The sequence below is a fragment of the Sardina pilchardus genome, chromosome 24, assembly GCF_963854185.1.
Source record: "Sardina pilchardus chromosome 24, fSarPil1.1, whole genome shotgun sequence".
Taxonomy (NCBI): Eukaryota; Metazoa; Chordata; class Actinopteri; order Clupeiformes; family Clupeidae; genus Sardina; species Sardina pilchardus.
The window spans coordinates 9464499-9491052 of NC_085017.1; the positions used below are offsets into that span (position 1 = coordinate 9464499).

Genomic DNA, 26554 nt, shown 5'->3' on the forward strand with positions numbered 1-26554 from the left:
GTACAAGTGCTTTAGCCTGCTGAGCCACCACCCCCACCCCCCCTCTTTGCATTGTTTTTATACAAACTTGGTACCCCCTTCACACTAAAAGGGTGCCTAGTTAGTGTATTGAAAATGGGCAAAAAATATAGATGTTCTACATCGTGTTACTTTGACAGAGGTGTGCCACCTTCATTTCGGCCATTTTTGACTTAACCAGAAATGCCATTACTCTCTCTGCCTACTCCTCGTCACAGTATATCCGCTCTAAAATAATGTGTTGTTGCCACACATGGTCTGACTCATAGGGGTTGGACTCAGATCCTCAGAGAATCAATGGCTGAAATGATCTGGATGTAGAGTCACTTCAAAGAGCTCTCTATGGGTCAGTAGGGGGGGATGAAATGGCTCAGAGGCTTGGCCAATTGATCCAGGTCGTTAAAAAAGATACACTCCTCTTCCCTGCAAAACGGCCTGATTTGTGTAGTCACTATCCTCCAGAAGAGTATGTGTGATGGCTCATGACTGCGGGTGACTGCATACTTTATATTTGTGTCTGTGAGTACGTACTGTAGGCTTCAAGTGCACAAGTCCCAATGATTCTCCAGTCATATCACAAGTATGGCATGTGAACTAGCATCACATATGCAGGTTGAATAACAACACAGATGTGCTGGTTGAACATGAGCCTGAAAGTCCTCACACCCATTTTGAATTGAGAAAGAGAAGATATTCATACACACACACATACACAGAGAGACACAGACACAGACACAGACACAGACACAGACACAGACACAGACACAAACTCACCACACACCTGCGATGGTGGCCTGTGCCTTTAAGGACCTTGGGTAAATAAACACACATTTAACATTTAGAGTGGGAGAGAATGTTCCTTCTCCCCCGAGGGTTGCGTCTGTCCACCCTCGCATTCTGGCTTCAGGCTCTGGCTCAGATCAATACCTGATGCTCGCCACCTGAGGCTGTGTGTGTGTGTGTGTGTGTGTGTGTGTGTGTGTGTGTGTGTGTGTGTGTGTGTGCATGCATTGAGAGTTATCCTCTTTCTCTCATGCTCCACTGCAGCGGGGGGAACCTGTCACCCCACGTTAGTGCTCTCTCCCTCCAGGTCCGACACACGACTTATTTCACATCTGTTTAAACTGTCCTTCAAAACACACTTGCATGAATAGATACAGATATGTACACACACACACACACACATGCACACACACTTACACACACACACACACACACACACACACACACACACACACACACACACACACACACACACACACACACACACGCACACGCAGGGTTGGGTCAGATTACTTTGAAATGTAATCGATTACTGACTACAGATTACATGTCAAATTTTGTAATCAGTTGGATCACCCAAAACATGTAACGTAATCTGATTACTTTAGGATTACTTTTTACACAACTTGTAGGCTACACAACATACAGTACACAATCTTATTTTCCACTGTCTTTAAGTTGTGGTGATGTTGCGAAGTACTGAACATATTTTTCCCGACTGGAACGGGTCTATTCCCAGATAGCAAGAGGCTGGCGGACCACTGTCAGCCCATTGGGGGTAGACCTGGCAGTCCGCTGGCGTTTTGCTCATCGGTTCTCTGGCGGTTCACTAGCGAGTTGCCTCAATATTTTTTCACTATTGGTCTAAAATCTTTTTTCATTTATTCAGTTATACTTTATCCATCATTTTCATAACACTTCATGTCTTTTCTTAATATTCATGATGAGTTAAATTTCAAGAGATGGTGGTCCAACAGTGGACCACAAGTGACAGTGTACTGCTAGTTGCATATCAATCTGATTTTGCTATCTGGCTTGACTGACATTGGCCGGGTTTCCCAGATTCGTTAAGTGCTAAGAACTTTATAGAATGTTCTTAGAGCGCTCCTACGAAGTTCTTAGCACTCTAGAGCTTCTTAACAAATCTGGAAAACCTGGCCATTGACGGTTCCTCCATCTTGAGTTTTGATTTGAACCTTTTTCTTGTCAAGAAACTACACAGGCAATTGGATGATAATGACATCAAATGAATGAGCTGTTTGTCAAATTAAAACACTGGCTAGGCTATCATAAAAAAGTTGGATTGTTTGCATGATGAAATGTTATTAGGTAATCCCCAACAATGTAACTGTATTCTGATAATCTGGGCTGATTACAGTTACTGGATTTTTGTAGTCTGATTACGTAATCTAGATTACATAATCGATTACTACCCTACCCTGCACACACGCACACGCGCACACGCACACACACACATACACACACTGTTTTAAGGAATCACAGGAGTCGTACCCACTGCAATATGATGGAAAAAGACCATGAATAGATCATAGGCAATTCCCCATGTATCTGAATAGAGGCCAGTTTAAAAATAACCTGCAGGAATTACATTTCCATCAAATGCTGGAGGACATTTTGATTGTGCAAATTGAAAAGCATTGAAAACAGAGACCGATAGGCCCATATAGTCTGAGATTACATTCCGCATGTGTGACTTTACATGAGGGGGTGGAGGTTTCTCCACCCATTGAAAAACTCGCTTAAGCCCCTAAAATATATATTCATACAGTACATTATACATTCATATATGTATATATATATATATATATATATATATATATAGAGAGAGAGAGAGAGAGAGAGAGATAGAGAAAATCCCCTCATGGCCTTGAAATGGCTTGTATGCATTCGTTACTCCTTCTGCCTCATCTTCTGCAGATGAGAAAAGTCGGGATTGCCGTGGGAGTGGGGGCAGCAGTGCCAGACTATGTTCTTTGGCCGAGCGGTACCAGAAACTTAGGTACTTAGAAAACACTTAGGTAAATGGGTGTGGACCCAGCAATCACTTTGTATGGCAGTATTAGTGACTTGAATTTGATGCGGACGGCTGAGAGAAGCCGGTGGAGCTCAATGCACAGCAAGGTAACGTGCCCTTTTTGGCTGATTGACATCCAGACAGGCCACAGCATTTTGGACCATCTCTTGTGGTCTTACTGCACAAGCTGGAAGGCCCGTGAGGAGGGTGTTGTTGTCAAGGCGTGACATAACCATACAGTAATCTGTAGGAGCTGAGTGGTTGGATCAGGTCTGATTGTCCTTATATCAGCATGCATAATGCATTCCATTTTTGGTTGCTTTGATTGTAGACAGTTATTTACTTACTGGCTCACTGGTGGCCATGATCATTCAGTTTACCTAGAAACATATAATCAGAAATGATAAATCAAAATTGATCTTAACTAATGTCTCAACATATACATTAACAGTTTAATTAATGCAAAGTTATGTTTAATACATTCGCTAATCAAATACAGAACCACTACTACTACTACTACTACTGCTGCTACTACTACTACTACTTACCTTAGTGAATTATTACACACAAACAAACTTGTATCAGTTACATATGTCTGGCCTTTTGTGCACTTTGTAAATGAGAATAGGGGAACGTTTACTCATGAAATGAATGATATTGGGGTATTGCAATTATTGTGAACAGCTGTTATTCAACAATACAATAGCAGAATGTAACAGTAAACAATCGAAAAGCTGGTAATACTACATTGAGGAGAATAGCAATAATAAACAATAATTCAATCAATAGCCTAATGAAAATAACTAAATATACAAGCTATAATGCATAAGAAATGATTAATAAACGTTTGTGTCAAACTGCTGGACTGAACTTGCCATTTCTCCATCACACTGAATCTTCCCCATTTCATTGCTTGGCCCCTGTCTGTGTGCTTTACCCCTGTGTTTCCTAAATGATTTCCTTGAAGGCCCCCTTTGCTTGTGTCTCTAAGACAAGCCAGGGCACCCTGCCCAAACTCCTACCTGCATACACACACAATACATTGTTTTTTTCAACAATCGGGGTCTGGGGATGAATTACCAATGCCTAGCCTAGTTTGAACTGAAGGTTGCTTACGCAAGTTCAATGGTCAAAGGTAATAAATAGCTGCATGAATTTAAATGTGGAACAAAAATATGTTTCAATTTGGATTCTAAGAGTTTTGATTATCCTTCGGGGTGTGTTATTGGGATTTTATCAATTTAATGTGGTAATTTGGTAATCTCACAACCTCAGCCCAGATCACACTGTGAGGACCCCCCTGCAATCCCTGGCGGCCCCCAGTGGGTCCGTGGACCCCAGGTTGGGAGCCACTGCTTTACCCAATCCCTGAGCTAGCCGATACAGGTTTGATAGCAACCTAAAACTCCTATGGTGGAGTATTGAGCCTGGTAGTGATAGTCGCCACCTCTTATCCTTTCCTGTCCGTGTGACGCTCTCTCAGAGCATTTGGCGCCCAGCAAAATATTCTTTATTGCTTTTAAAGGCCACTACTTCGCTACACTATGGACTATGAACTGCATCAGTGTGGCCAGAGAGAAATACAATAGACATGTATTACACATTCTGTATGTTAATTCTAAACTAACAATCTGTATTCAAAATGCATATTGTAACATATGAATTGGTTCAAATGAGTGAAGGAATAAAAACGGTGTTATAATATCCAGAAGGAGTCCATGAAAGAATAAAGACAGAGGACATTTAATAATTTATCATATTTGATCTTAGTTTCATAAAACTGTCCATCTAATATAAGGCTGAAAATCTCCCCATCAGAATGAAATAGTATGAATAAATTATACATTTCCTGAATCCTTAGAGTCGTGTCAGTATTCCAGTTTTTGTGTTTCATGTCTCTGATGTTTCTTGATGCCACAGGACTAAAAGAAAACACGTGATTAAGGTGGAAATTGTAGAAACATGTGTGATTAAAGGTTTGAAGAGGTCCAGTGTCCACTGTATTTATCATACATACATATCAAACAAAGGGCTTGAATGAAAGCTGCCTTTAAAAATGATACCAAACACATTCATATAAAACAATGAAAGATGTCCTGAATATGAGCCAATATATGCACCAGCATCTAAAATGTAACTTTAACAGCTGATGGCACTAATTTAGCTGTGAATTAGGAAGGGTTATCATAGCAAAATGATATCTACAGACATGGATCTTTTCAAAACATTGTAACAATTTGCCCCTTATAATAATTAAGAGAGCTCACTGCCACGACGCATATAAAGAAGGTTTCGGGCGGATAACGCAACCGAATATAACAGAGGGACTCTGTTGGCTTAAGATAAACGGCAATAGGCTTGTTTATCAACTACGCCAATCGTGCAATAACCAAACACATGAAAAACACAAAACAATTACGTGAATATGCGCTGTATTGTGTCACAAACAATCAATGACTCCGTGGCCACCTAGCGCGCAACGAACGCGCTGAGCTGCAGGCCCGACACTTAGGCTAATTGAAGACACAAAGCTTCGTGAAATATAAACCCACACCCCCCAAAGTTCAATGTCCATAAGTCCAAACAATAAGCATTAGATTCCGACTGTTCCAAAACGTAAACGAGATCTCCAAAGAATGAAAACGATGCTTATCTTACAGTCCGTTGAGTAGTCGCTCCAACACGGATGTGAAACGCAATCTCAACATACGCGAATGTCAGAAGGGAAAGGTATCCAGATCTTGCTGTAATCCAATGACGAATAATCCACAAGGAAAAGGGTCACGGCAATGCAGCTCACAGGAATCTTCTAACCGCGTAACTTTCTTACCAGCCGGCTCAATTCAGGTAACAAAAAGTCTCTCTCGCGCACTCACCGCGCCACCATTTAAACTAAGGGCAAACCCATTCATTCGTGCCCAAAACGCGCGTCCCCTGTCAGCTGACACAAAATTTACATACATGGCGCTGTCATTTGAAAAGTCAAAGCAACAGGACATACATTTTCATTTTAACAACATTTATGCAACCATGTAAAAAAGGTGATTTGTGGCAATCTTTACATTCCCCCCCCCCCAGCCAGCGGCATATCGGGACCGTAGTAGGGCTTCATGTTTACCACATTTACATTATCCACCTTCACTTTATCAGTCAACCAACGAACACGGTAATTTATGGGACCCAATTTTTTCTCTACCTTAACAGGCCCTGACCATCTGGGTGCAAGCTTGGCAGAGAACTGTGCAGAGGCTTTAGACAACGGGTGTGACCTAATCCAGACCAGGTCACCGGCTGCAAAGTGTACATCTTTGCGCCGTGCATTATAGTACCTAGCTTGTCTGGCCTTGGCTACACTGACATGTCTTTCAACCTCTTTCATGAGTTGTGTGTGTGCGTGTAGTGTATGATATGCAGGTGTACCAGGAACAGGAGATTTGTGGATGAGGCGCTCTAGGGGACCTTTGATGTTACGACCAAGAGCTAACACAGCAGGGGCCGCGCCAGTGGTTTCGTGGACTGCTGTGTTGATGGCCATGCGGAACTCAGGCAGCCATCGGTCCCAATCTTGATGGTGGTCTTCGACATAGGATGCCATCATGGGCCTCAAAGTTCTATTGACCCGCTCAGTCAGATTGGTCTGAGGGTGGTACGCTGTGGTGAGCTTCTGAGTCACGCCCCAGGATCCACAGAGGCTAGCCAACAGCTGGCTTGTGAATTGTGGACCGCGGTCAGAAACCAGAAAGGCTGGCACTCCCCAACGGGTGAAGATGTCATTCTTCAAGATCTGACACACCTTTGGGGTCTTGGCATCCTTCAAAGCGAAAAGCTCCACCCACTTGCTGAAGTAGTCGACGACGACCATGAGAATGGAATTACGGCCTCTGCTGAATGGGAAAGGTCCCATGAAGTCCACACCGATCATCTCACCCGGTGCCTTGACCTCCGTTGACTGGAGCAGACCAGCAGGTTTGATATTTGAAGCCTTGTACTGTTGGCACTTCTGGCAAGCACGAACATGGCTCCACACCTCTCTTCTAATGTCAGGCCACCATGCCACCTCCAGAATTTTAAGAAGAGTCTTCATCCTTCCCAAATGTCCACCAAACGGGCTGTCATGGAAGTATGCTAAAAATTCATTAATCATCCCAGCTGGAACGACGAGCTGGTAGTTAAAACCACCATACTTGGAGGGCACGCCCCGATAGAGCACACCTTGCTGGAGCTGATAGTGAATTCGGCCAGGTGTAGGCTCTGAGATGGACTGAAAGAGCTCTTGGCACCGGGCATCACTGTTTTGAGCCTTCTCAATATCTTCCAAGGAGCTAGGCAAGCTGGACCAATAGGATTTTGACACAGCCACAGCCATGTCACCTGCTTCAGACAGTTGGTCTCCAGGTTGAGGTGCACGGGACAGCGCATCTGGCACAACATTGGAACAGCCCTTCTTATAATGGACTCTGAAGGAAAATGCTTGCAGCCGTAGCGTCCACCTAGTGAGCCGAGACGTTGTCTTGGGGCAGTTAAATGCCCAGGCCAGAGCACTGTGGTCTGTGAACACATCAAATGTGTCCCCTTCCAGATAATGGCGCCACTTCTCCACCGCCCATACCACTGCAAGGCACTCCTTCTCTGAAGTAGAGTACCTCAGTTCAGGACCATGGAGAGCTCTTGAGGCGTAGGCTATAACCTGCTCTGCGCCCTCAATGGACTGGACCAGGACTGCGCCTAGGCCCACGTCGCTGGCATCACAATGCACTTCAAATGGCATGTGCATCCTTGGCTGAGCGAGCACCGGTGGTGACTGCAAGAGGGCTTTGAGGTGTTGAAAAGCGTCTTGGCACTGAGCAGACCATTCCCAGGAGACGGCTTTTTTCTTGAGGTTGTTGAGCGGCGTTGCGATATCCGCGAGTCTTGGGAGGAACTTGTGATACCAGCCCACTAACCCCAAGAACCTCTGGAGGCTTTTGAGGTCAGTGGGTGCTGGATATGTCATGACCGCTTCAACCTTGGCTGGATCCACTTCGACGCCCCTTGCTGAGACAATGTGCCCTAGAAAGGTCAACTCGGACTTGAAAAGATGGCATTTTTTGACGTTGAGCGTCAGATTGGCTTGATGCAGTTTCTGAAACACTGCATCAAGGTCAAGGAGGTGTTGTTGTTGTGTCTTTGAAAAAATTATGATGTCGTCAATATAAACAAAACAAATATTGCCTTTTAAACTTCCTAGGACAGTTTCCATAAGCCGCTGGAAGGTGGCGCCGGCGTTACGTAAACCGAAAGGCATAACTTTGAACTGAAAGAGACCACGATGGGTGATCATGGCGGTCTTCATTTTGCTGTCTTCAGCCATGGCAACTTGCCAATAGCCACTCTGGAGATCCAATGAGCTGAAGCATGTGGCCCCCTGCATGGACTCCAGGATTTCATGAACGAGTGGCATTGGATAGGCGTCATGATGGGTTTTCGCATTGAGCCCCCTGTAGTCCACACAAAAGCGGAGTGACCCGTCTTTCTTTGGGACTAAGACCACCGGGGAGGCCCAAGCAGATGAAGAGGGCTGAATGATGCCATTTTTCAACATCTTGTCAATATGCTCGTCAATGACCACTTGCTTCTGTGGCGACACACGATAAGCTCTCTTCCGAACAGGCAGCTCATCAGTCGTCCAGATGTTGTGCTTAAAGACACCAGTGATACCAGTGGACTCTGTCCAAACTGAGGACCATCTTCGCAGCAGTGGCCTGACCACCTCAGGTTGAGCCTCGAGGAGTGGAGTTGACGGCGGGTCATTGCTGGAGTCCTCAATCACAGCTGCATAGAAGTAGGCTGAAGGTTCCGGGTGCCTCCACCCCAGCGCATCACGGGATTTGTGGAGAAACCAGTGTTCTTTTCCTCCCGGCATTACATATTTCCCAAGGTGTGGCTTCAGGGTGAGTTGGCTTATGCGCATGTAGTCTAGGCCTAACAGAAGAGGCATGCACAGCTGGTTATCCTCAAGAATGTACACGTTCACAGTGTAATGGGCATCATTGAGAGTGAGCAGCAGGGTAGCTCTTCCTATGGCCTTACTTTCTTGTCCATTGGCCATGACGAACTTTTGACGTTCTTCACACAAAGTCTCACCCGTCTTCTTGATATTGTTCCACAATGTTCTGCACATCAAAGAGTATGTGCAGCCTGTGTCCAAGACAGCATCACCCTTCGAGCCACGGATCGCCACAGGCACCACCAAAAGAGTTGGAGCACCCAGCACAGAGGCAAGGTCAGCGCTTGGCCCCCGGCTCTGTCCCTGGTCAGTCTTCTTGTCACGCCAGTTCTTCTTCTGAGTGCGCTCTGAGGGGCTATTTTGTTGGACGCGGCTCCAGTAGTCCTTTGAGTTGCTCCAGTCCTTCTCAATCAAAGAGCCGACTTTCACCAGCTGTTCTACAGTGGACACTATGCCACGCAAGCCGCTAGCCAGCTTTGGGTTGCATGCACTGAGGATACGCCGCACAAGCTCATCTTCAGGCATCTCAGGATGCCATTTCAGACAAAGTGCGCGGTGGTCATAGGCAAAGTCCCTCAGGCACTGTGTAGGTGCTTGGACACTCGTTCGGATCTGATCCTCCATCTCAGAAGGATAGTCCGAGGGCAGGAAGGCTTCAAGGAAAGCACTCTTGAACTCAGCCCAGTTGGTGATCTTGCCACGAGCAGCTACCCACCAGCTCCGTGCCGGCCCCTTTAAAACAGAGTTGATGGTGCCAATGAGCTCAATGTCAGACAGTGGACGCAGCGTGAAGAAATTTTCACACTGATCAATGAAATCAGTGACATCTTTTGAGCTTCTTGACTCCCCAAACTTGGGAAACTCCATTTTGATGGGCGGTTTGGCCTTGGCTGTGTGCACATGTGTAATGGTGGTATCACCCTCTGCTGGAACAGGTGTGATGGGCACGAAGGTTGCAGGGGTGGAGAAGGCCGTGGGCCCCCAGGCTGCACGTTGTCTGCTGATGGTCCTTTTCAATTCCTCCTTCCATTGTTTGTCCCTGCGCTCCAAGCAAGCAACAATAGCCTGGTCAAACCTCAGCATCTTCTCATCAACATAGTCTGCGGCCTGCTGCACTGCTGCTTCAATAGCAGCTCTCAGTCCATCTTCTCTGTTGAGAGTGCTGTCTACGGCTTCTTTGAGTCGGTTTTCTAAAGCCTCCATGTTGTGCTGAAGCTCCTGAAGCTGTTCTGCCATTTCATCAGTCACCTCAGCCTCATCATCATCTTCCTCACTGTCAAGATACAGGCTTTCTAATTTGGTGGCTATTTCAGAGACTCCACTTCGATTGTGCCTAGTAGTGACGTGCTGGAAGCGGTTAACATTGCCAGGTGGGACTGGATTTTCGGCTAGAACAATCAGTGGGCTTGTGTCACCAGTGCTACTACCCTCCTGTGGCCCCTGCTGGTGGGACATTGTAAGTGTGAAACAACAATGCAGGGAAATGTAATGAACTGATGTGAATGCACTATGATGTAATACTGTAATGTAATGTAATGTAATGCAATGCAATGTATTGAATGCACTCTAATAAAGTCACAAATGTGTAAGTAATGCAAAAAGGATATATCAGTGTTTTCAATGGCCTAGCGACTTAGCTTGCCCTATCAACACGTTCATTCAGCAAAAGCAACAATTCACGGAACCAACAATTCACCCAATATGTGCAAAATAATAGCCCAAATATTAACAGCAGTTGCAAAAAAGAATTATCCAGATCCCCGTACTGGCCACCACTGTAACAATTTGCCCCTTATAATAATTAAGAGAGCTCACTGCCACGACGCATATAAAGAAGGTTTCGGGCGGATAACGCAACCGAATATAACAGAGGGACTCTGTTGGCTTAAGATAAACGGCAATAGGCTTGTTTATCAACTACGCCAATCGTGCAATAACCAAACACATGAAAAACACAAAACAATTACGTGAATATGCGCTGTATTGTGTCACAAACAATCAATGACTCCGTGGCCACCTAGCGCGCAACGAACGCGCTGAGCTGCAGGCCCGACACTTAGGCTAATTGAAGACACAAAGCTTCGTGAAATATAAACCCACACCCCCCAAAGTTCAATGTCCATAAGTCCAAACAATAAGCATTAGATTCCGACTGTTCCAAAACGTAAACGAGATCTCCAAAGAATGAAAACGATGCTTATCTTACAGTCCGTTGAGTAGTCGCTCCAACACGGATGTGAAACGCAATCTCAACATACGCGAATGTCAGAAGGGAAAGGTATCCAGATCTTGCTGTAATCCAATGACGAATAATCCACAAGGAAAAGGGTCACGGCAATGCAGCTCACAGGAATCTTCTAACCGCGTAACTTTCTTACCAGCCGGCTCAATTCAGGTAACAAAAAGTCTCTCTCGCGCACTCACCGCGCCACCATTTAAACTAAGGGCAAACCCATTCATTCGTGCCCAAAACGCGCGTCCCCTGTCAGCTGACACAAAATTTACATACATGGCGCTGTCATTTGAAAAGTCAAAGCAACAGGACATACATTTTCATTTTAACAACATTTATGCAACCATGTAAAAAAGGTGATTTGTGGCAATCTTTACAACATGTAGCCTAACCTTGGCCACCTTGAGTGATACTGATATCTGGTCTGGCCCATGGACTAAAAGGGGCGTAATGAAAGAGCTTTCTCTGTATGCCATATGCCAACATGCATTGAATTAAGTCCAGCATGCCATACTGGCAGTGCTGAGCGCTGCCACCTGAAGACAAATGCACTCCCATTAAAACCGCCAAATGGATATGTTAAAAAGTTAAAGGGTTGATTTTGCCGCTGCAGGACGTTAAACACAGATTAAACCCATAAATTTGAAGGATTAAACCCATAAATGTTCAAAATTGACTCCAAACTCCCTTCTTTCTCTCTCTCTCTCTCTCTCTCTCTCTCAAACAGAATAGAAACAGATGGAACTCTAATGGAGTCAGTAGCCTATACATGTGTCTGAAGCTTGCTAAGGTCGTACTCTCTTGCATCTTTTTGATATTGACTATCCATCCATCAGCATTAGTATCCCTCACAACAAGAACGCATGAAACAGACAAACAAGTGATAGATAGATAAAAAAAAGACTTTTTGTGCAAAACTTAAATAAAAATAAAAATGAAAATAAATAGAAATGAGAAAGATAGAAATTAACTGAGAAAATACAAAATAGAAATGACAGAGATACGGAAATGTTTTCTGCAAATGTTTTCTGAGCTGTCATTTAAATATACAAACTTCCAAACCACTGGAATGAGCTATCAGATTTTAACACTGAGGAACTGAATGTGCGATGCCATTTCAGCACCATAGAGAAAAGTGCAAGTCTGCATGTTTGAACTCCTTAGTTAGCACTGTAATTATGTTGGTCATTCAACAAAAGGAGTCTTTTTTTCTCATCTATTTTTTTTATTATTATTTATTTATTTTAAAAGGAACAATGCACATTAATTAATTGACATTTCAAATACTCTGAAAATGTACATGTACCAGAGCAAATATGCCAATTTTTATCTGCATCTGAGAACGCATCTATTATAACAATTAATTTTATTGTTAGTGTTAGTGATGGATACCTTTGTGAATTGTGTAATGCTTGCACAGTTTATTTATTTATTTATTTTAAAATATGTATAGACCTACCGGTATGTGTGAGTTCTTCATACCAGAAGGCCCACTTCAGTCATGCATTTGAATTTGACTTTGACTACTGACTATTCATCAAAGGTGTGACAATATGTACAATGTGTGTAATTCATGAATGCAATATGTTGTTATAAATTTAAAAAAAAACGAGTTGCTAGTAGTTGCTACGTGTTACTGACAGGTTACACACATGGTGAGACAAATACCTAGGGAACTGACTGTAATCTGAGTTCAGGCATGCGCAGGTTACCGTCTCTCACGAGGAACGCTAAAAAAAAGAGCATTTCTAAAGTTATCCAATTCATAAAGAAGGGAGTTCGTTTTTAATGGGCTCGTAAAGCAGATATGGCGACACCTCGGCGTCTTACTAACACTGCCCACCACTCTCCCCCTCCGTCATCCCCCATCCCCACCGCATCCGTGTGAAGCCCATCAGAAGTCTCACCGAAAGCGCAACAGCAAACAGATGTACAAACAGTGAAGGTAAGACCCAAACTGAAGATGTTTCTTGATGTTCTGTTCAGTTTGTATGAATTATTGTCACTAAAATTGTACACACGATGTCTCTGCCTGCGTGTTAAACACATAGGAAAGGAAAGGAGGGGCGTTTGAGTGCGTGAATTGTTTGCTGACAGTTTTCAGGTACACATCTATTGGATGCTGTTCATTTTCTTCAGCGATTCTGCATTTGACGATTGCGCAAATCCTGTCGTTGATTCTGTGTGCTGATGTGAATTTATATTTCCAGTTTAGTGCAAGCAAAATGAATGACATGTAGGCGTTGTTTTTGGTCGTTTATTGATTTTCTGTTAGGAACATAAATTAGGCTACACAAAGCGTGGCAGCAAACGTTCATAATTGCATTTAAAGGTGGACTTAAGTCTTTTGCTAATGTTTATCACAGAAGTCTTTTCTTCGATCATAGTTGTCTCCATCAGTTTAATACATGCTTACACTTTGCTGGTGGTCTCGACACTATAGAACAAATCGACACACATCCATGAAAGCCTCAAAGCGTCCATATCAACGATGTACAATGACGGGAACGATACACAAGCGGTCTCTGGCCATAGTAACACGTTCATTATCGCTACGTGTTGCAGTGGCGGTGGTACACTAGCAAGGTGTTCCACAGAGAACACTCTCAGTCGCGTCTGGCAACGACACTGTGGCCATGAGCGCTTAACCTGAACCCCATTGATCCTACGGCCATATCTCAAGGCTTAGCTGTTGAATTGAACATGTGTTACTTTTCACTGCTTGTAACAAAAAACATGAAGGTGAAACATATAGGTAAAGGTTCTCTGTAGTGTGGTTTCCCAAATATATGCATGCATGTGTATGTGTGTGTGTGTGTGTGTGTGTGTGTGTGTGTGTGTGTGTGTGTGTGTGTGTGTGTGTGTGTGTGCACAAAAACACAATATCTGTTCCCAGCACAGAGCATTGCCCTGGTGCTACTATACCGCATCCACCCACTAGCTAGGGTCCAGCTTTGCTTGTAATTGTGTCCAAATACCACTGATATCCCCTGGCATAGTTGTTCTCTCTGCCATGACCACCCCCCACCCCCTGCTCACCCCCTGCAGCCTGACTGTCGTCATGGATCTGTATCTGTCAGTCTGACCCCGCTCCTGCACTGCACTTGACCTCTGACACCAAAGGTCTTTGCTGCTTCTGCCACCGTTCCTCGTCGTCCTCACAGAGGACACAGGCTCACCAGCATGTCCATGAGGCTTTTTTTTTATACCCAAGGACTGGACATATGAAACAAGACCACTGATGAGGGTTCTGATGGGGGTGGGGGGGCACTCAAAACACACTCAAAAGTGTGTGTGCTGGTTCAGCAGTGCAGCTGAGAATGCTTGTGTGTGTGAGGATGCTGTGTGTGTGTGAGCATGACGAGGATGTATGGCTGTGCATGCTCGTATGCTATGTGGCTGGCCTGCCCGGCGTATAGGAAGCATGGAAGCTGGGTGTCAGCTTCCCCTCCGCAGGGAGATGTCACACCGCAGGATTCGAACGTCACCGTCCAGTGGTCAAGGACCTGGAGACGGGCTGTGCATTCATATTCATACACAAGAACCACCACACACACATCACACATCACACATCACACACACCACACACACACACACCACGTCTCACCCTCCTCATCCCTGTAACACGCACAACCTACCACTACACCCCCTCCACCACCACCACCACCACCACCACCAACCCCTTCTCATTCTGGCTCTGTTCTCGACTTTGGAATCCACTGTTGCCATGGCGATGGAGCGGAGCACGCTCTTGCTCTCTCTCTCTCTCTCTCTCTCTTTCGCTCACTCTCTCGCTCTGCCTTCTCTTCCTTTTCATATATGTCTCCTGTCTTTCCACGGCTGTGTGGATAGAGGGACACAACCATAGCACCAGTTCTGCTGTCACTTTCACAGAGGACTGACGCCATGAAGCTCAAACAGTGACAGTGGCTGTTTTGTCATGACCATTTTGAAAGCATTAAATAATGATGTTGTCTGATGTTGCTGCTTTAATGTGTATGTTTGTGTGTGTGTGTGTGTGTGTGTGTGTATGTTTATTTCTCCCTCAGGACCAAAGCAAGGGCTCCTGCCATGAACGTATACTGAGGACAGAAGGAGGAAGCAAAGCATCAAGAGAAATCCCTTCCACCTACAGGCGAAGCATAGGGGACAAGAGAGAGAGAGAGAGAGAGAGAGAGAGAGAGGGAGAGAGAGAGAGAGAGAGAGAGAGAGAGAGAAAGCGAGGAGGACAGTCGATGGATACAACCTGGACAGAGGAGACGGCATACTCTTCACCTAAAGGACCTCGGACTCTTGAAACATGGAGGGTACAGGAAGGGTGCACTTGCCTCCAGGTAACACACACAGAATAGTGCACACGTACAGCACATCGCAAAGACCCCCCACACACATAGCATCACATGAATAGGTGCCGTGGAGCAGCAGTAACGTCGTCGACTGATAAGCGGTCGACCTGGGTCCGATTCCTGGCATTGCGAGTCTGTGTTGCTTTGGATAGAAGCATCTGCTAAACATCAGTCAACTTTAACTTCAAAAGACACATCCATATGGACATATGCAGGTCCTACGTCTACTCAAACATTGTGTGAATGTATGGGGCTTTGGACAAAAGCGTCTTGTAAATTCATAAATCACATAGCCAAACACCATAACCACATGTATCTACTAAAATAGTTTACACATAGTATCTACTTGGAACTTACTGTAACACATCGGCGCATCTGCATCACTAACTGATGGTATTGATACAACGAATAAACCAAACACCAACACATTTTTGAGAATTGGCATGTCATTGGTATTAGATTATCTACTTTATTGCTCTACAAATTGACTTTTTCGGTTGTTTCTGGCTTTCAGAATAAATGGACAAAAGGCATACATGGTTAAGCTCTGTGATTCAGTGACGACACCATACATTGACTGACACTCCTAGTCCAGACTGTCCTACTGCGATGATGTGTTCAGCCTGCCGTTGGCTGTCTTGTTTACTCGCCTTCCTCTGCTATCTCCAGCTGTGAAATCACTGTTGGCAAAATATAACTATAGGGGGAAAATGGCCATGGCAAGCCTGTTAGGATGGCCCGGCCGTTCCCGCCTGTGGAAGAGTGGTAATGGGCTAGCCGTCAGTGACTAGAATGACTAAACAATGGTGTCAGTGCAGGCGAGACAGATGATCTCTCTGCTTGTTACAGTATGTTTCTCCTTCATCTAAAATGGATGGATTGTAGTTCTAGTGTTGGCACTCTCATCCTCTACTGCTAGTTTTGACAGATGAAGTAGTATGTACTGTACTATGGGTTCCTCTGCACTGTAGCTTGAATGTTATTCTCCTTCTTTAAATCGCTTTGGATAAAGGTAAATTAATAAATATAAAAGTGATATCGTCCATCATCCTCATGTTTTCATCATTAGATGTATCATATGGCTCATTACATGTATGGCTTTTTTTGTGATCTGAAATTATGTTTAATTTAGGAACATGCCAACTTTTAGGAAAATTAGCCCAAACCAGTTAGCCTATAGCTAGCCTATAGCTAAAAGGGTGCTATTGTATAGGCTAACTGGTCTGACCCATTTTCATTGAATTATGCTAAGCTAGGCTAACAGAGTCAGACTGGGTTATTGCCTGCCCACCCTATACCCTTCTCTAAATCTGAGATAGACATTCATATGAACGTTAGTTTTATCTCTTGAATGGGGGGAGGAGGAGTGAGTGATTTTGAGTAAGCCAGCTGTTCAGGGTGAATTATACACAAAAGGGTTCTCCTGCTCGGGAAAGTGGAAAAAAAGGAAAGGCAGTATGATGTAGTTGCCATGGATACAGACAACCTTTTGACCTCCTCGGCTCGTTGTGTGGTTAGCGGCCCTCTTGAAAAGCTCGCCCATATGGGCGATCGTGAGCTGGCTGACCTCCCTCACGATGACCCGTCCCTGAGCTAACGGTGGTCCTCGTCCCCCTCACTTACGTCCACTGGGCTCTCAACTGCCACTTTCTTTGGGCCAAGTGCTGTCCAGCTTGAATGTTGTTAATTTTCAGGGGCTATCTGTGCTTCTATGATGTCAGCCCTCTAGTGCTCTCTGTTCTGAAATTACCATCTTAGTCCACCCGTCCACCCCCCTCAATGTAATGTAATGCTGCCGTCTTATTTTACTTTCTCTCCTCCTGTTTGGGTTGGTTTTCTTCTTTCCTTCACTGGTGCCCTTTTCTTCTCTTCTCCTCCTTGCTTGGTCTTCTCTTTTCTCTTCTCCTCTGATCATTTAATTCCTTCTTTCGTTCTCTCTTGTGGTCTTCCAACCTTTTCTCATCTTCTTTTTTCTTTTCTTCCCCTCCCCTACCTTCTTTTTGCTGCTCTACCTCTCCCCTCCTCTTCTCTTTTCTCGTCATCTGCTCTCTTCCCTTCTTTATCTTCTTTTATTTTCTTCACTCTTCTTTTTCTTCTTCTACCTCCTGTTCTGTCTTCTTCTCTTCTCTCCTCCTCTTCTCTTCTCTCCTCTCCTCTCTCCTTCTTCATCTTCTCCTCTCCTCCTCTCCTCTCTCTTCTTCTATCTCCTCTCCTGTCTTCTTCTTCCTCCTCTCCTCTCCTCCTCTTCGCTTCTCTCCTCTCCTCTCTCTTCTTCCTCCTCTCCTCCTCCTCTCCTCCTCCCCCTCCTCCTCTCTCCTGTCCCCTTCACCTCCAGCCATGGTGTGGTGTGAGCGGGGCATCCAGGTGCTCCTCACCACCGTGGGAGCGTTCGCGGCCTTCACCCTGATGACGGTGGCCATCGGCACCGACTACTGGCTCTACGCCCGTGCCTTCATCTGCAACAGCACAGCCAACTCCTCCAACCAGGACGACCCCCACAACAAGGACAAGAAGGATCCGGGCGCCCTCACCCACTCTGGCCTCTGGAGGATCTGCTGTCTAGAGGGTGAGAGGGGACGCTCTTTTCTTACTGTTCAAGGCGGTAACTTAAAGCAACACTAAAGAGTTTTTCGTACCTTAAAATAATGTTTCCAAAATCATTGCAGCGGTTCATCAACTCATAACAGGGTGAACGGCGCCTTTGCATTCACTTTGCGGCCCTCTATCGCCTATAACCGCACTATGTAAGTTTACCAGATCAGGTAGCCGGCGTACCTGTAGTTCGATGAAATGAGACATAAGAAACTAATAATTTGACTTGCTTCGATGTCGGAATACATCATACTTTCATAAAATTCTGCAACATACTCTACATTGTCTGTGGACATCGTTGGATGGATAAACAAATAGCATGCGTGCGGCAGAGGAAAATGCTTTAGTGTTGCTTTAAGGCTCTTCTCAACATCTCTCCTCGGTCCTCGATCCTCGGCCCTCCGGTTGGTTCCGACTGATCTAGGAAGAACACTGGATAGACAGATCCCATTGTTGCCACCCCATCATTCTTTATACGTAGATCAGTGGAAACGAGGAGGACCTCGAGGACCGAGGAGAGACGTTGAGAAGAGCCTACAGTGGCTAAGGAACTGGGCTAGCAAGCAGTAGCCAGAAAAGCTCAGAGTTGAATTACCGGCTGCCGCCATTGTGCCCTTGAGCCCTGAAACTGGCCATTGAAATAAGTAAGTAAGAGGTGGTCAACCCTGGCCTGCCATGCATGTTCTTCCTCTACCTGTGTGCTTGACACATGTTCAGTCTTTAAAGATTGAACATTAGTATGGGGAGTCTGTAGTTTATTTTTACTGCACAGGAGGCGTAATCAATGGGCATCATTCAAATGACTTGGATAGTCCTACAACCAATCAGACCAATGATCCGGTCTTTTAGATAAGATAGTTTGTGATTGGACCCAAAGGTTGTGGAGTCAAGGGAGAAAGATGTGCAGGTTTCCAGCCTGAGCTGCCAGGCGAAATCCAAATTTACCCAGCCTACTTGACACAGGTACACAAGTGTCACAAGTTCATCTCCCTCCAGTTGTGAGAGATCATAGTCATAACTGATATGAACCTTTAGCTGTCAACATTTATATTCATTCGTCCTGGCTAGAGTTGATGACTGAGGTTTGGTATTAATTTCATGGCGTTGCTGTGTCCCTCCTGGAGGATTCTTTAATGTGCTAAACTAAACTATTGTATGTAGCATACTACTATCCAATGGTGTAGTCGATGTGATACTTAGGACTACGCAGTATACCCACTTAAAAAGCATCACCATCTCAGTATACCCACTTAAATAGGCGAGGATATGTGTTAACATTTGGGGTTGATCACGGCACAGCTAGCTACTACATCACAGTATACCATTACCCACTACAGCCACTGCTTCTATCTAGCACAGAAGTATCTAGCATAACTTGAGCACTTGGCAAGGATCATTTGACCTTTAAATAAATTACACTTTTATTTGAATAGCATCCTGGTCAGGTCTAGATTCGTTGTGATCGATTATTTTGGATCATTACATAATTTAGGGAATTTGTGTGTGGACATAAGAGCTATTTGGTGTAGCATGTTCTTTCAGTATTGAACTCATTGATTGTCCTCTAGACTCAGGTCAGTTTGACCTTACCTCACCGCTACATGCCAAATCCGACTGGCTCTCTGGATCATGTTAGCCCAGGGCACTCTTGGCTTGCTTCGAACAGCATCAGAAACGGCTCAGATCAGTCCATGGCATGCTCTGAAGATTTATGCTCAAAACTCTGCGTTCTCTCCCATAGAGACGAGCCGTCATTGTGTTCAATAGCGTTTAACGTTGGCGCTGATTGACCTACTGTACTGATGAGCAGAGCCGTGTTCACTGAAGAGCCTGCGTTCCCCTGTAATTGCTGGTTGCTGACTGGATGCATGTCAGCTCCAGTGAGCCATGGAGAACATCAGAGCAGAGGAGAGCTGAAGGACGTGTGCACGTACACCGCTGTGAGCGCACCCGGCTCCTGTGTCTGATAGCTGATCATTGGAGACTACAGAGACTCAGATTCACTCATTTAATATGGTGCGCACACTGTGCTAGGAATCAATACAGTGCACTTGACAGAATGCGTATACGCACACACATACACAATAAACAAACACACACACGTACACACATGTACACACACGTACACACACACACACACACACACACACACACACACTTATACACACACAAAAATATTTATAATGAATGCCTGTTAAGTATACTATCACAAAACCTTAAATCATTTCAAATGCACCCTTCATGTCACCTGTATTATTTAAACTTTTTAAATATGAAGAGCTGTGTGAGTTTGCCCTCTGCGAGCCGTCCTTGGAAAACCGAGAACATAAACAGCATCCACAGAGATGACTACAGTTCAGAGATCAAAGGTCAAGTGCTTGTCTGCTTACCACATTAAAGCAGAAAAAAAAGAACATCAGCAGGATATGAAACACAACCTCAGATCAGTTTAATGTCATGATTCCCAAACTTCAAAATAATGATGGCAATGCAGTTTACAGTGGTTAGTTAGTCACTGTTTCTTTGTTTGATCTCATAGTTGTGTTGTGGATTAGGACGTGTTTACAGATACATTCTCTCTCACTTTTCCCCAGGGCTGAAAAGAGGGGTCTGCTCCCAGATCAATCATTTCCCAGAGGATGCTGATTACGACCAAGATGCTGCAGAATATCTCCTACGTAAGCATCTTTATTTGGATGGGTGTGTGTGTGTTTGTGTGTGTGTGTGTGTGTGTGTGTGTGTGTGTGTGTGTGTGAGTGTGTGTGTTTGTGTGTTTGTGTGTGTGTGTGTGTGTGTGTGTGTGTGTGTGTGTGTGTGTGTGTGTGTGTGTGTCTGTGTCTGTGTGTGTGTGTGTGTGTGTGCGTGCGCGTGCGTGTGCGTGTGTGTATTTTGTGTCAAATGGACTAAAAGAGGCCAGACAGTTTATTCTAGAAAAGCTACTTTTGAAGGACAATCCAAGGACGGCATCTTTGGCATCTTCAGTCTTTGCTTTGTGCGTTTCTTTTGTCCTCTCCAACCTTCTCCTTCGCCGTCTCAGCCTCGATCCTGCGCACTGTGTCTCCTCTCTGTGTGTTCTGGTGTTTCCCATGATGCTTTGTGCTGTGTTGTCACCCTCATTCTCTCCTCCCGTCCTTCATCTATCCAGCATCCACTTGAGTTACCTAACCACCCAACAGTGTCTCTCTACTTTTCATTCATAGAAACAATAGTTTAGAAAGAAGCGTCCTTAAAAGGATTGTGTTGTAAAACATTCTGGTTTTTTTGCGGAATTGTTTTTGAAGGCTTTTGATCATCATCAGCTTTATCTCAAATAATCCTTCAAGTATTCAAATGGTTTTAATTAGAAGTTATTTTGGAGTGGTTCGGATTCAAAGCCTGTTTACAAACCTTCACAGTAAATCCTCTGATGAAGCGCTCATTATACACAATCCTTTCAGGAGAACCCTGCTATGTGATGTTTATCCTGAAGTCACATTTTCTCTCAAATTGACTCGGTTATGTCACTAATTGTTGCCTTGGTGTAAACAGAATCCCTCGGCTGCAAGAGTTCCGGAAGTGTGTACACATCCGTGTTATTGACATTGTCACACGTTTAGTGAGGGAAACGATGGATTCCTACGCTGTTCCTACTGTACGTGCATAGCGAGCAGTATGTCTCAGACGGTCTCTGTCATTCTGTGGGCGAACTGTCTGTGACTAAGATTAGCTCACCCTCGACCGGTGGTTGCTGAAACCAGCAAAGAGGAGATTTGGAAAGAACGTATTAGGTTGGTTGTACTTTCAGTCCTAGTAGAACAGACACATTGCTGATGAATTCAAACGGTATTACTGTAGTTCCACATTGTGTTTCCAATAAGCAGTGTGTGTGTGTGTGTGTGTGTGTGTGTGTGTGTGTGTGTGTGTGTGTGTGTGTGTGTGTGTGTGTGTGTGTGTGTTTGTGTGTGTGTGTGTGTGTGTGTGTGTGTGTGTGTGTGTGTGTGTGTGTGTGTGTGTGTGTGTGTGTGTGTGTGTGTGTGTGTGTGTGTTATGTAAATATTTTCGATTGAGGTCTTAAGCATAGGAAACGCAGAAAGAAATAGCAGTTATGTTGGAATGAGAGACTGTAAAATGTTAATGGAATTCAGTGGCTTGTAGCGATTTCTAGGGAAGTAACCATTGGTAATGCAAAGCGATGTGTGAAAATTTAACTACGCTGCAAAAACTGCTGATCTAACCAAGTTCTGGTAATCTTATATTAAGATCAAAATTGGTATTGTTTTTAGTGTGAAGAGAGAGACCTACCTTGCATTTTCTCATAAGATCATTTCCCCTCAATTAAATAAGAGTTTGACTTATTTTAAGATATCTTATCAAGGCAAATTAGCTTAACTCTCTCTCCTGGCAGCCACATTTTCCTTCATAAATGAGAGAAGCAGTTTTTGCCGTGTACTGTAGCCGCAACTTTTGTGGTGACAAAGGATGAGTATGTGAATCATTGTGTTTCTAGAATGCTGTTCTAGTGTGTGTGTGTGTGTGTATGTGTGTGTGTGTGTGCAGGTGTAGTGCGCGTCTGATAGTGTGTGTTTGTGTGCAGGTGTAGAATGTGTCTTATAGTGCGTGTGTGTGTGTGTGTGTGTGTGCAGGTGTAGTGCGCGTCTGATAGTGTGTGTGTGTGTGTGTGTGTGCAAGTGTTGTGCGTGTCTGATGGTGTGTGTGTGTGTGTGCATGTGTAGTGCTTGTCCAATGGTGTGTATGTGTGTGTGTGTGCAGATGTGTGTGTGTGCAGTTGTAGTGTGCACCTAATGGAGTGTGTGTGTGTGTGTGTGTGCAGGTGTGTGTGTGTGCAGTTGTGGTGTGCACCTAATGGTGTGTGTGTGTGTGTGTGTGTGTGTGTGTGTGTGTGTGTGTGTGTGTGTGTGTGCAGGTGTGGTGCGTGCCTCCAGCATCTTCCCCATCCTGAGTGCCATCCTGCTGTTGCTGGGCGGAGTGTGCGTGGCCTCCAGCCGCTTCTACAAGACCAAGAGGCACATCATCCTGGGGGCGGGCATCCTGTTCGTGGTGGCAGGTATGAGTGGGCATCCTGTTTGTGGTGGCAGGTATGGGGTGCTGGCGTATCCATATTTGGAGAGATGAGTGCGCACATCCAAAAAAGTGTTTAAACAGGTGCCAGACAGAAAACGTGTCAAAGAGTAAGGGTGATGGTCTGCACTGTAATGGCTCCAAAAACATCCTTATTAGTTAAAAGGGAACATTTCGATCAACAGATCTTCATCAGGCAAAATAGGAACTGGCATGGAAGGTTCTGGGGTATTCGCACACAACTCTAGTTACTGTAATAACCTTACATGTGGAGCCGAAAGCAAATCAGAGAAGAGGACCAGGAAGGCCAAGTGCTTCGTAGATTCAGTGATTGTGGAGAGCATCTGGCTTGATCTCACTGACTCACAAACAGTGTTTTTTTCCCAGTTTCGACTGGGGTGTTTCCACACAAAATAATTTTGTCAAATAATGAGACACAGTGACAATGACATGGTTATGCACTAAATATTGACATCTCTAGAACACTATGTCCCATTTCTAATACTAAGGCAGAGTTGGATTCATATTGGTCAAAAAATCCTTTTATGTTACTGTCTTAAAATATCCGTTAACACTGCAAATAGCATTGAATTGTGAATGTCAAAAACATTTTTAAATGTTTTTTTTTCTACCATAGCCCCTTTTTCAAAATGATTTTCATTCTCTACCATTTGATTGCAGACAATTCTTCCTCTCGAGGTGTTTCTTGGAGGAACACTGATAGTTTAATTAGGGCTGTGGAAGCCCAGTGGGCTATATAAAGGATTCTAATGTGAGTCATGATCACTGTACTGTATGGAGAGGGTTTGCTCCTGCGTCTGGCTCGAGATCAAGGAAATGACATCAAAAGGGGAACAACTTGGCACCAACCTTGTTTGATTAGAACGACTTTCACTCCTCGAGTTCTGCGCCCTGATTGTTTTTCTCCATAATTTTCCCATTTTCCTTTTTTTATTCTCTCTCTGTCCATCCCCTGACCCTTACCACCCCCCCCCCCCCTCCCCTCCCCTCCCCCCACCTCCGTCAGGCCTGAGCAACATCATCGGCGTGATCGTCTACATCTCGGCGGCGCTCAGCGACATCTCGCCGAAGAAGGACGAGGACAAGAAGTGGCACTACTCGTACGGCTGGTCCTTCTACTTCGGCGGCCTCTCCTTCATCCTGGCCGAGGTGGTGGGCGTGCTGGCGGTCAACATCTACATCGAGCGCAACAAGGAGCTGCGCTGCCGCTCGCGCACCGACCTCCTGCGCTCCACCACCTCCGCCGTGCTCCGCCTGCCCGGCTACCGCTTCCGCCGGCGCTCGCGCTCCAGCTCGCGCTCCACCGACCCCGCCGCGCGCTCGCGCGACTCCTCCCCGGGGCCCGCGGCCAAGAACTTCGGGCCGCCGCTGGCGGCGGGGCCCCCGCCGTTCTCCGTGGCCACGCTGCCCAACCCGCACACGCACAGCGGCGGCGGCGGCGGCGGCGTGGGCGACATCTCGATGTACACGCTGTCGCGGAGCGAGAAGCCGCCCATGTACGGCACGGTGGACCGCGCCGCGCTCTACCAGCTGCACAACTACTTCCCCGAGAAGGGCACCGATGGCAGCGGCGGCGGCGGCCTGATGACCGGCACGCTGCCCTCGCTGTCCAAGTCCAACCTGGCCGCCTCGCTGCAGAGCGCCACCGCCACGCTCAACACACTGTCTTCCAGCGGGGGAGGTGGGGGAGGAGGAGGAGGAGGAGGAGGGGGAGGCGTCGGGCAGCAGGCGCCGTCGTCCACCGCCACCATGGAGCGCAACCGCGAGCGCGGCCACGGCACGCTGGACCGGCTGGACCGCAAGGGGGACAGCTCCAACTCCAACACGCTCAACCGGAGGACCACGCCCGTCTGACCGCACGAACCGACGAACGAGGGGACAAGTGTGGGCAGGGGAGGGTGAAACGAGGGAGGGAGGGGGGGAAGGGGGGGTTGGCGTTTGTTAGACTGACAGATGAGAAGGACAGAGAGAGAGAGAGAGTTGAACGAGAGATGGGAAGAGAGAAACAGAGAAGAAGCAGAGATTTGGTTGATTGAGTAACTGGAGGACAGGAAGGAAGTATGGATAGCGGGGTGGGACAAAAATAAGAAAGATGGAGGAATTATAGCCATGGCTTGACCAATAGGAGGAGAGGAGAGAGAGGAATTAGAGTTGCTTTTCTCACCTCCTCACCCTCTTCTCTCTATCTCTATTTTTCAATACAATTAATCTCCAACAGGACTAGAACAGCATCAATGCCATTATTGAATATCGGTTCATTTAAAAATGCACATATGTCTGTAATGGTGGTCTTCATTCCTAGTGCTTTATCAATAGGTTATTCAGACCTAACTTCTTATTAGCAATTTGCTGTTGTTTTTAATTGTAGATATACTAGTTAGGGTAAATGGTTTTTTGTAAGGGTCCAATTTTCTGTTTAAGGAATCTTGCACAGTGACACTACATAGTAAGATGTCATTTACTGTCAAGCATGTGGGCAGAATGTGAGAGAGTGTCAAGTACATGTGTGTTAGCATTTATTTATATATTGATTTCATTATATTACTAGAATTAAGAATATTGTTTTTTTGAGGACAAATCATTTAGATCAGTGTTTTCTATTGTTGTAATTGAAAAGTGTGCTAGTTGTTAGACTTTTATATGACTATGTCATTTATTTATTGATGGTTGTACTGTTGCCATGATCACAGGCTATTATGACATGACGTGAACTGTATGTGTCGTGTGAGAAGCAGGACCAATGGGACGGCAGGACAAAGTTAACATTCCTTTGCTTTTTGGACTCGATTTAAATTCTGTGGACATTTATGATGGGGGAGCAATACCAATAATAACTTAACAAACCTCACCACCAGTATTATGGAAAAAAAAAGAAAAGGAAAAAAATCTTCATAAAATATAATTCATTATATAAACATTATATCTATATCTATATAATGTGGAATACTTTTTTGAAAAATAAAAAATGATATATTCTATGTCTGTGTCCTTAGCAGATACTGTGTACTCTGAGGCTAGTTCCTTGAGCTTACATAGGCCTGGATAAAGGCATGTGATATGTACTGTACATAGGTTAATGCGTGCGTGCGTGCGTGCTGAGCAAAATATGTACAGAGAACTTATGGACCTTGAGTAGTTGCTCTTGAGACTGTGATGATGTGGGTGTGCATGTGTGTGTGTGTGTGTGTGTTTCCAGAGCATTTGGTGGGTTTATCTGGACATTAAATAAGATTCATGTTTTTATCTCTGCATTTCATCGGAGTTGGGTTGGAAGGGTATTCAGAGTTTGTATGAATGTTTGTGCAAAGCCGGGAAGTCACTGTGATTAGCTGTGATTTATGGGGCTCCTGGACATCAGTGGGCTTGTGTCTGTCATCTCAATCAGATTTATATGATTTATATGGGCATTACTGTGCCTTCCACACAGATGAAGGCCTTACTGAACGTCTGTGTGGACATGCTTAATCTAGTACTTACCACAG

The 26554-nt window shown here is 45.2% G+C and overlaps 1 protein-coding gene across 1 annotated transcript; it reads left to right on the plus strand.

Annotated features, from left to right (window-relative positions):
- Positions 1 to 15315: 15315 nt before the first annotated feature.
- On the plus strand, positions 15316 to 24926 carry cacng8a (calcium channel, voltage-dependent, gamma subunit 8a). Its single transcript, XM_062529753.1, has 5 exons — positions 15316 to 15383; positions 17731 to 17967; positions 20588 to 20671; positions 22897 to 23037; positions 24079 to 24926. Exons 1-5 carry the CDS (start codon positions 15356 to 15358, stop codon positions 24924 to 24926), a joined length of 1338 nt encoding a protein of 445 aa, XP_062385737.1. The 5' UTR covers positions 15316 to 15355.
- The last annotated feature ends 1628 nt before the right edge of the window (positions 24927 to 26554 follow it).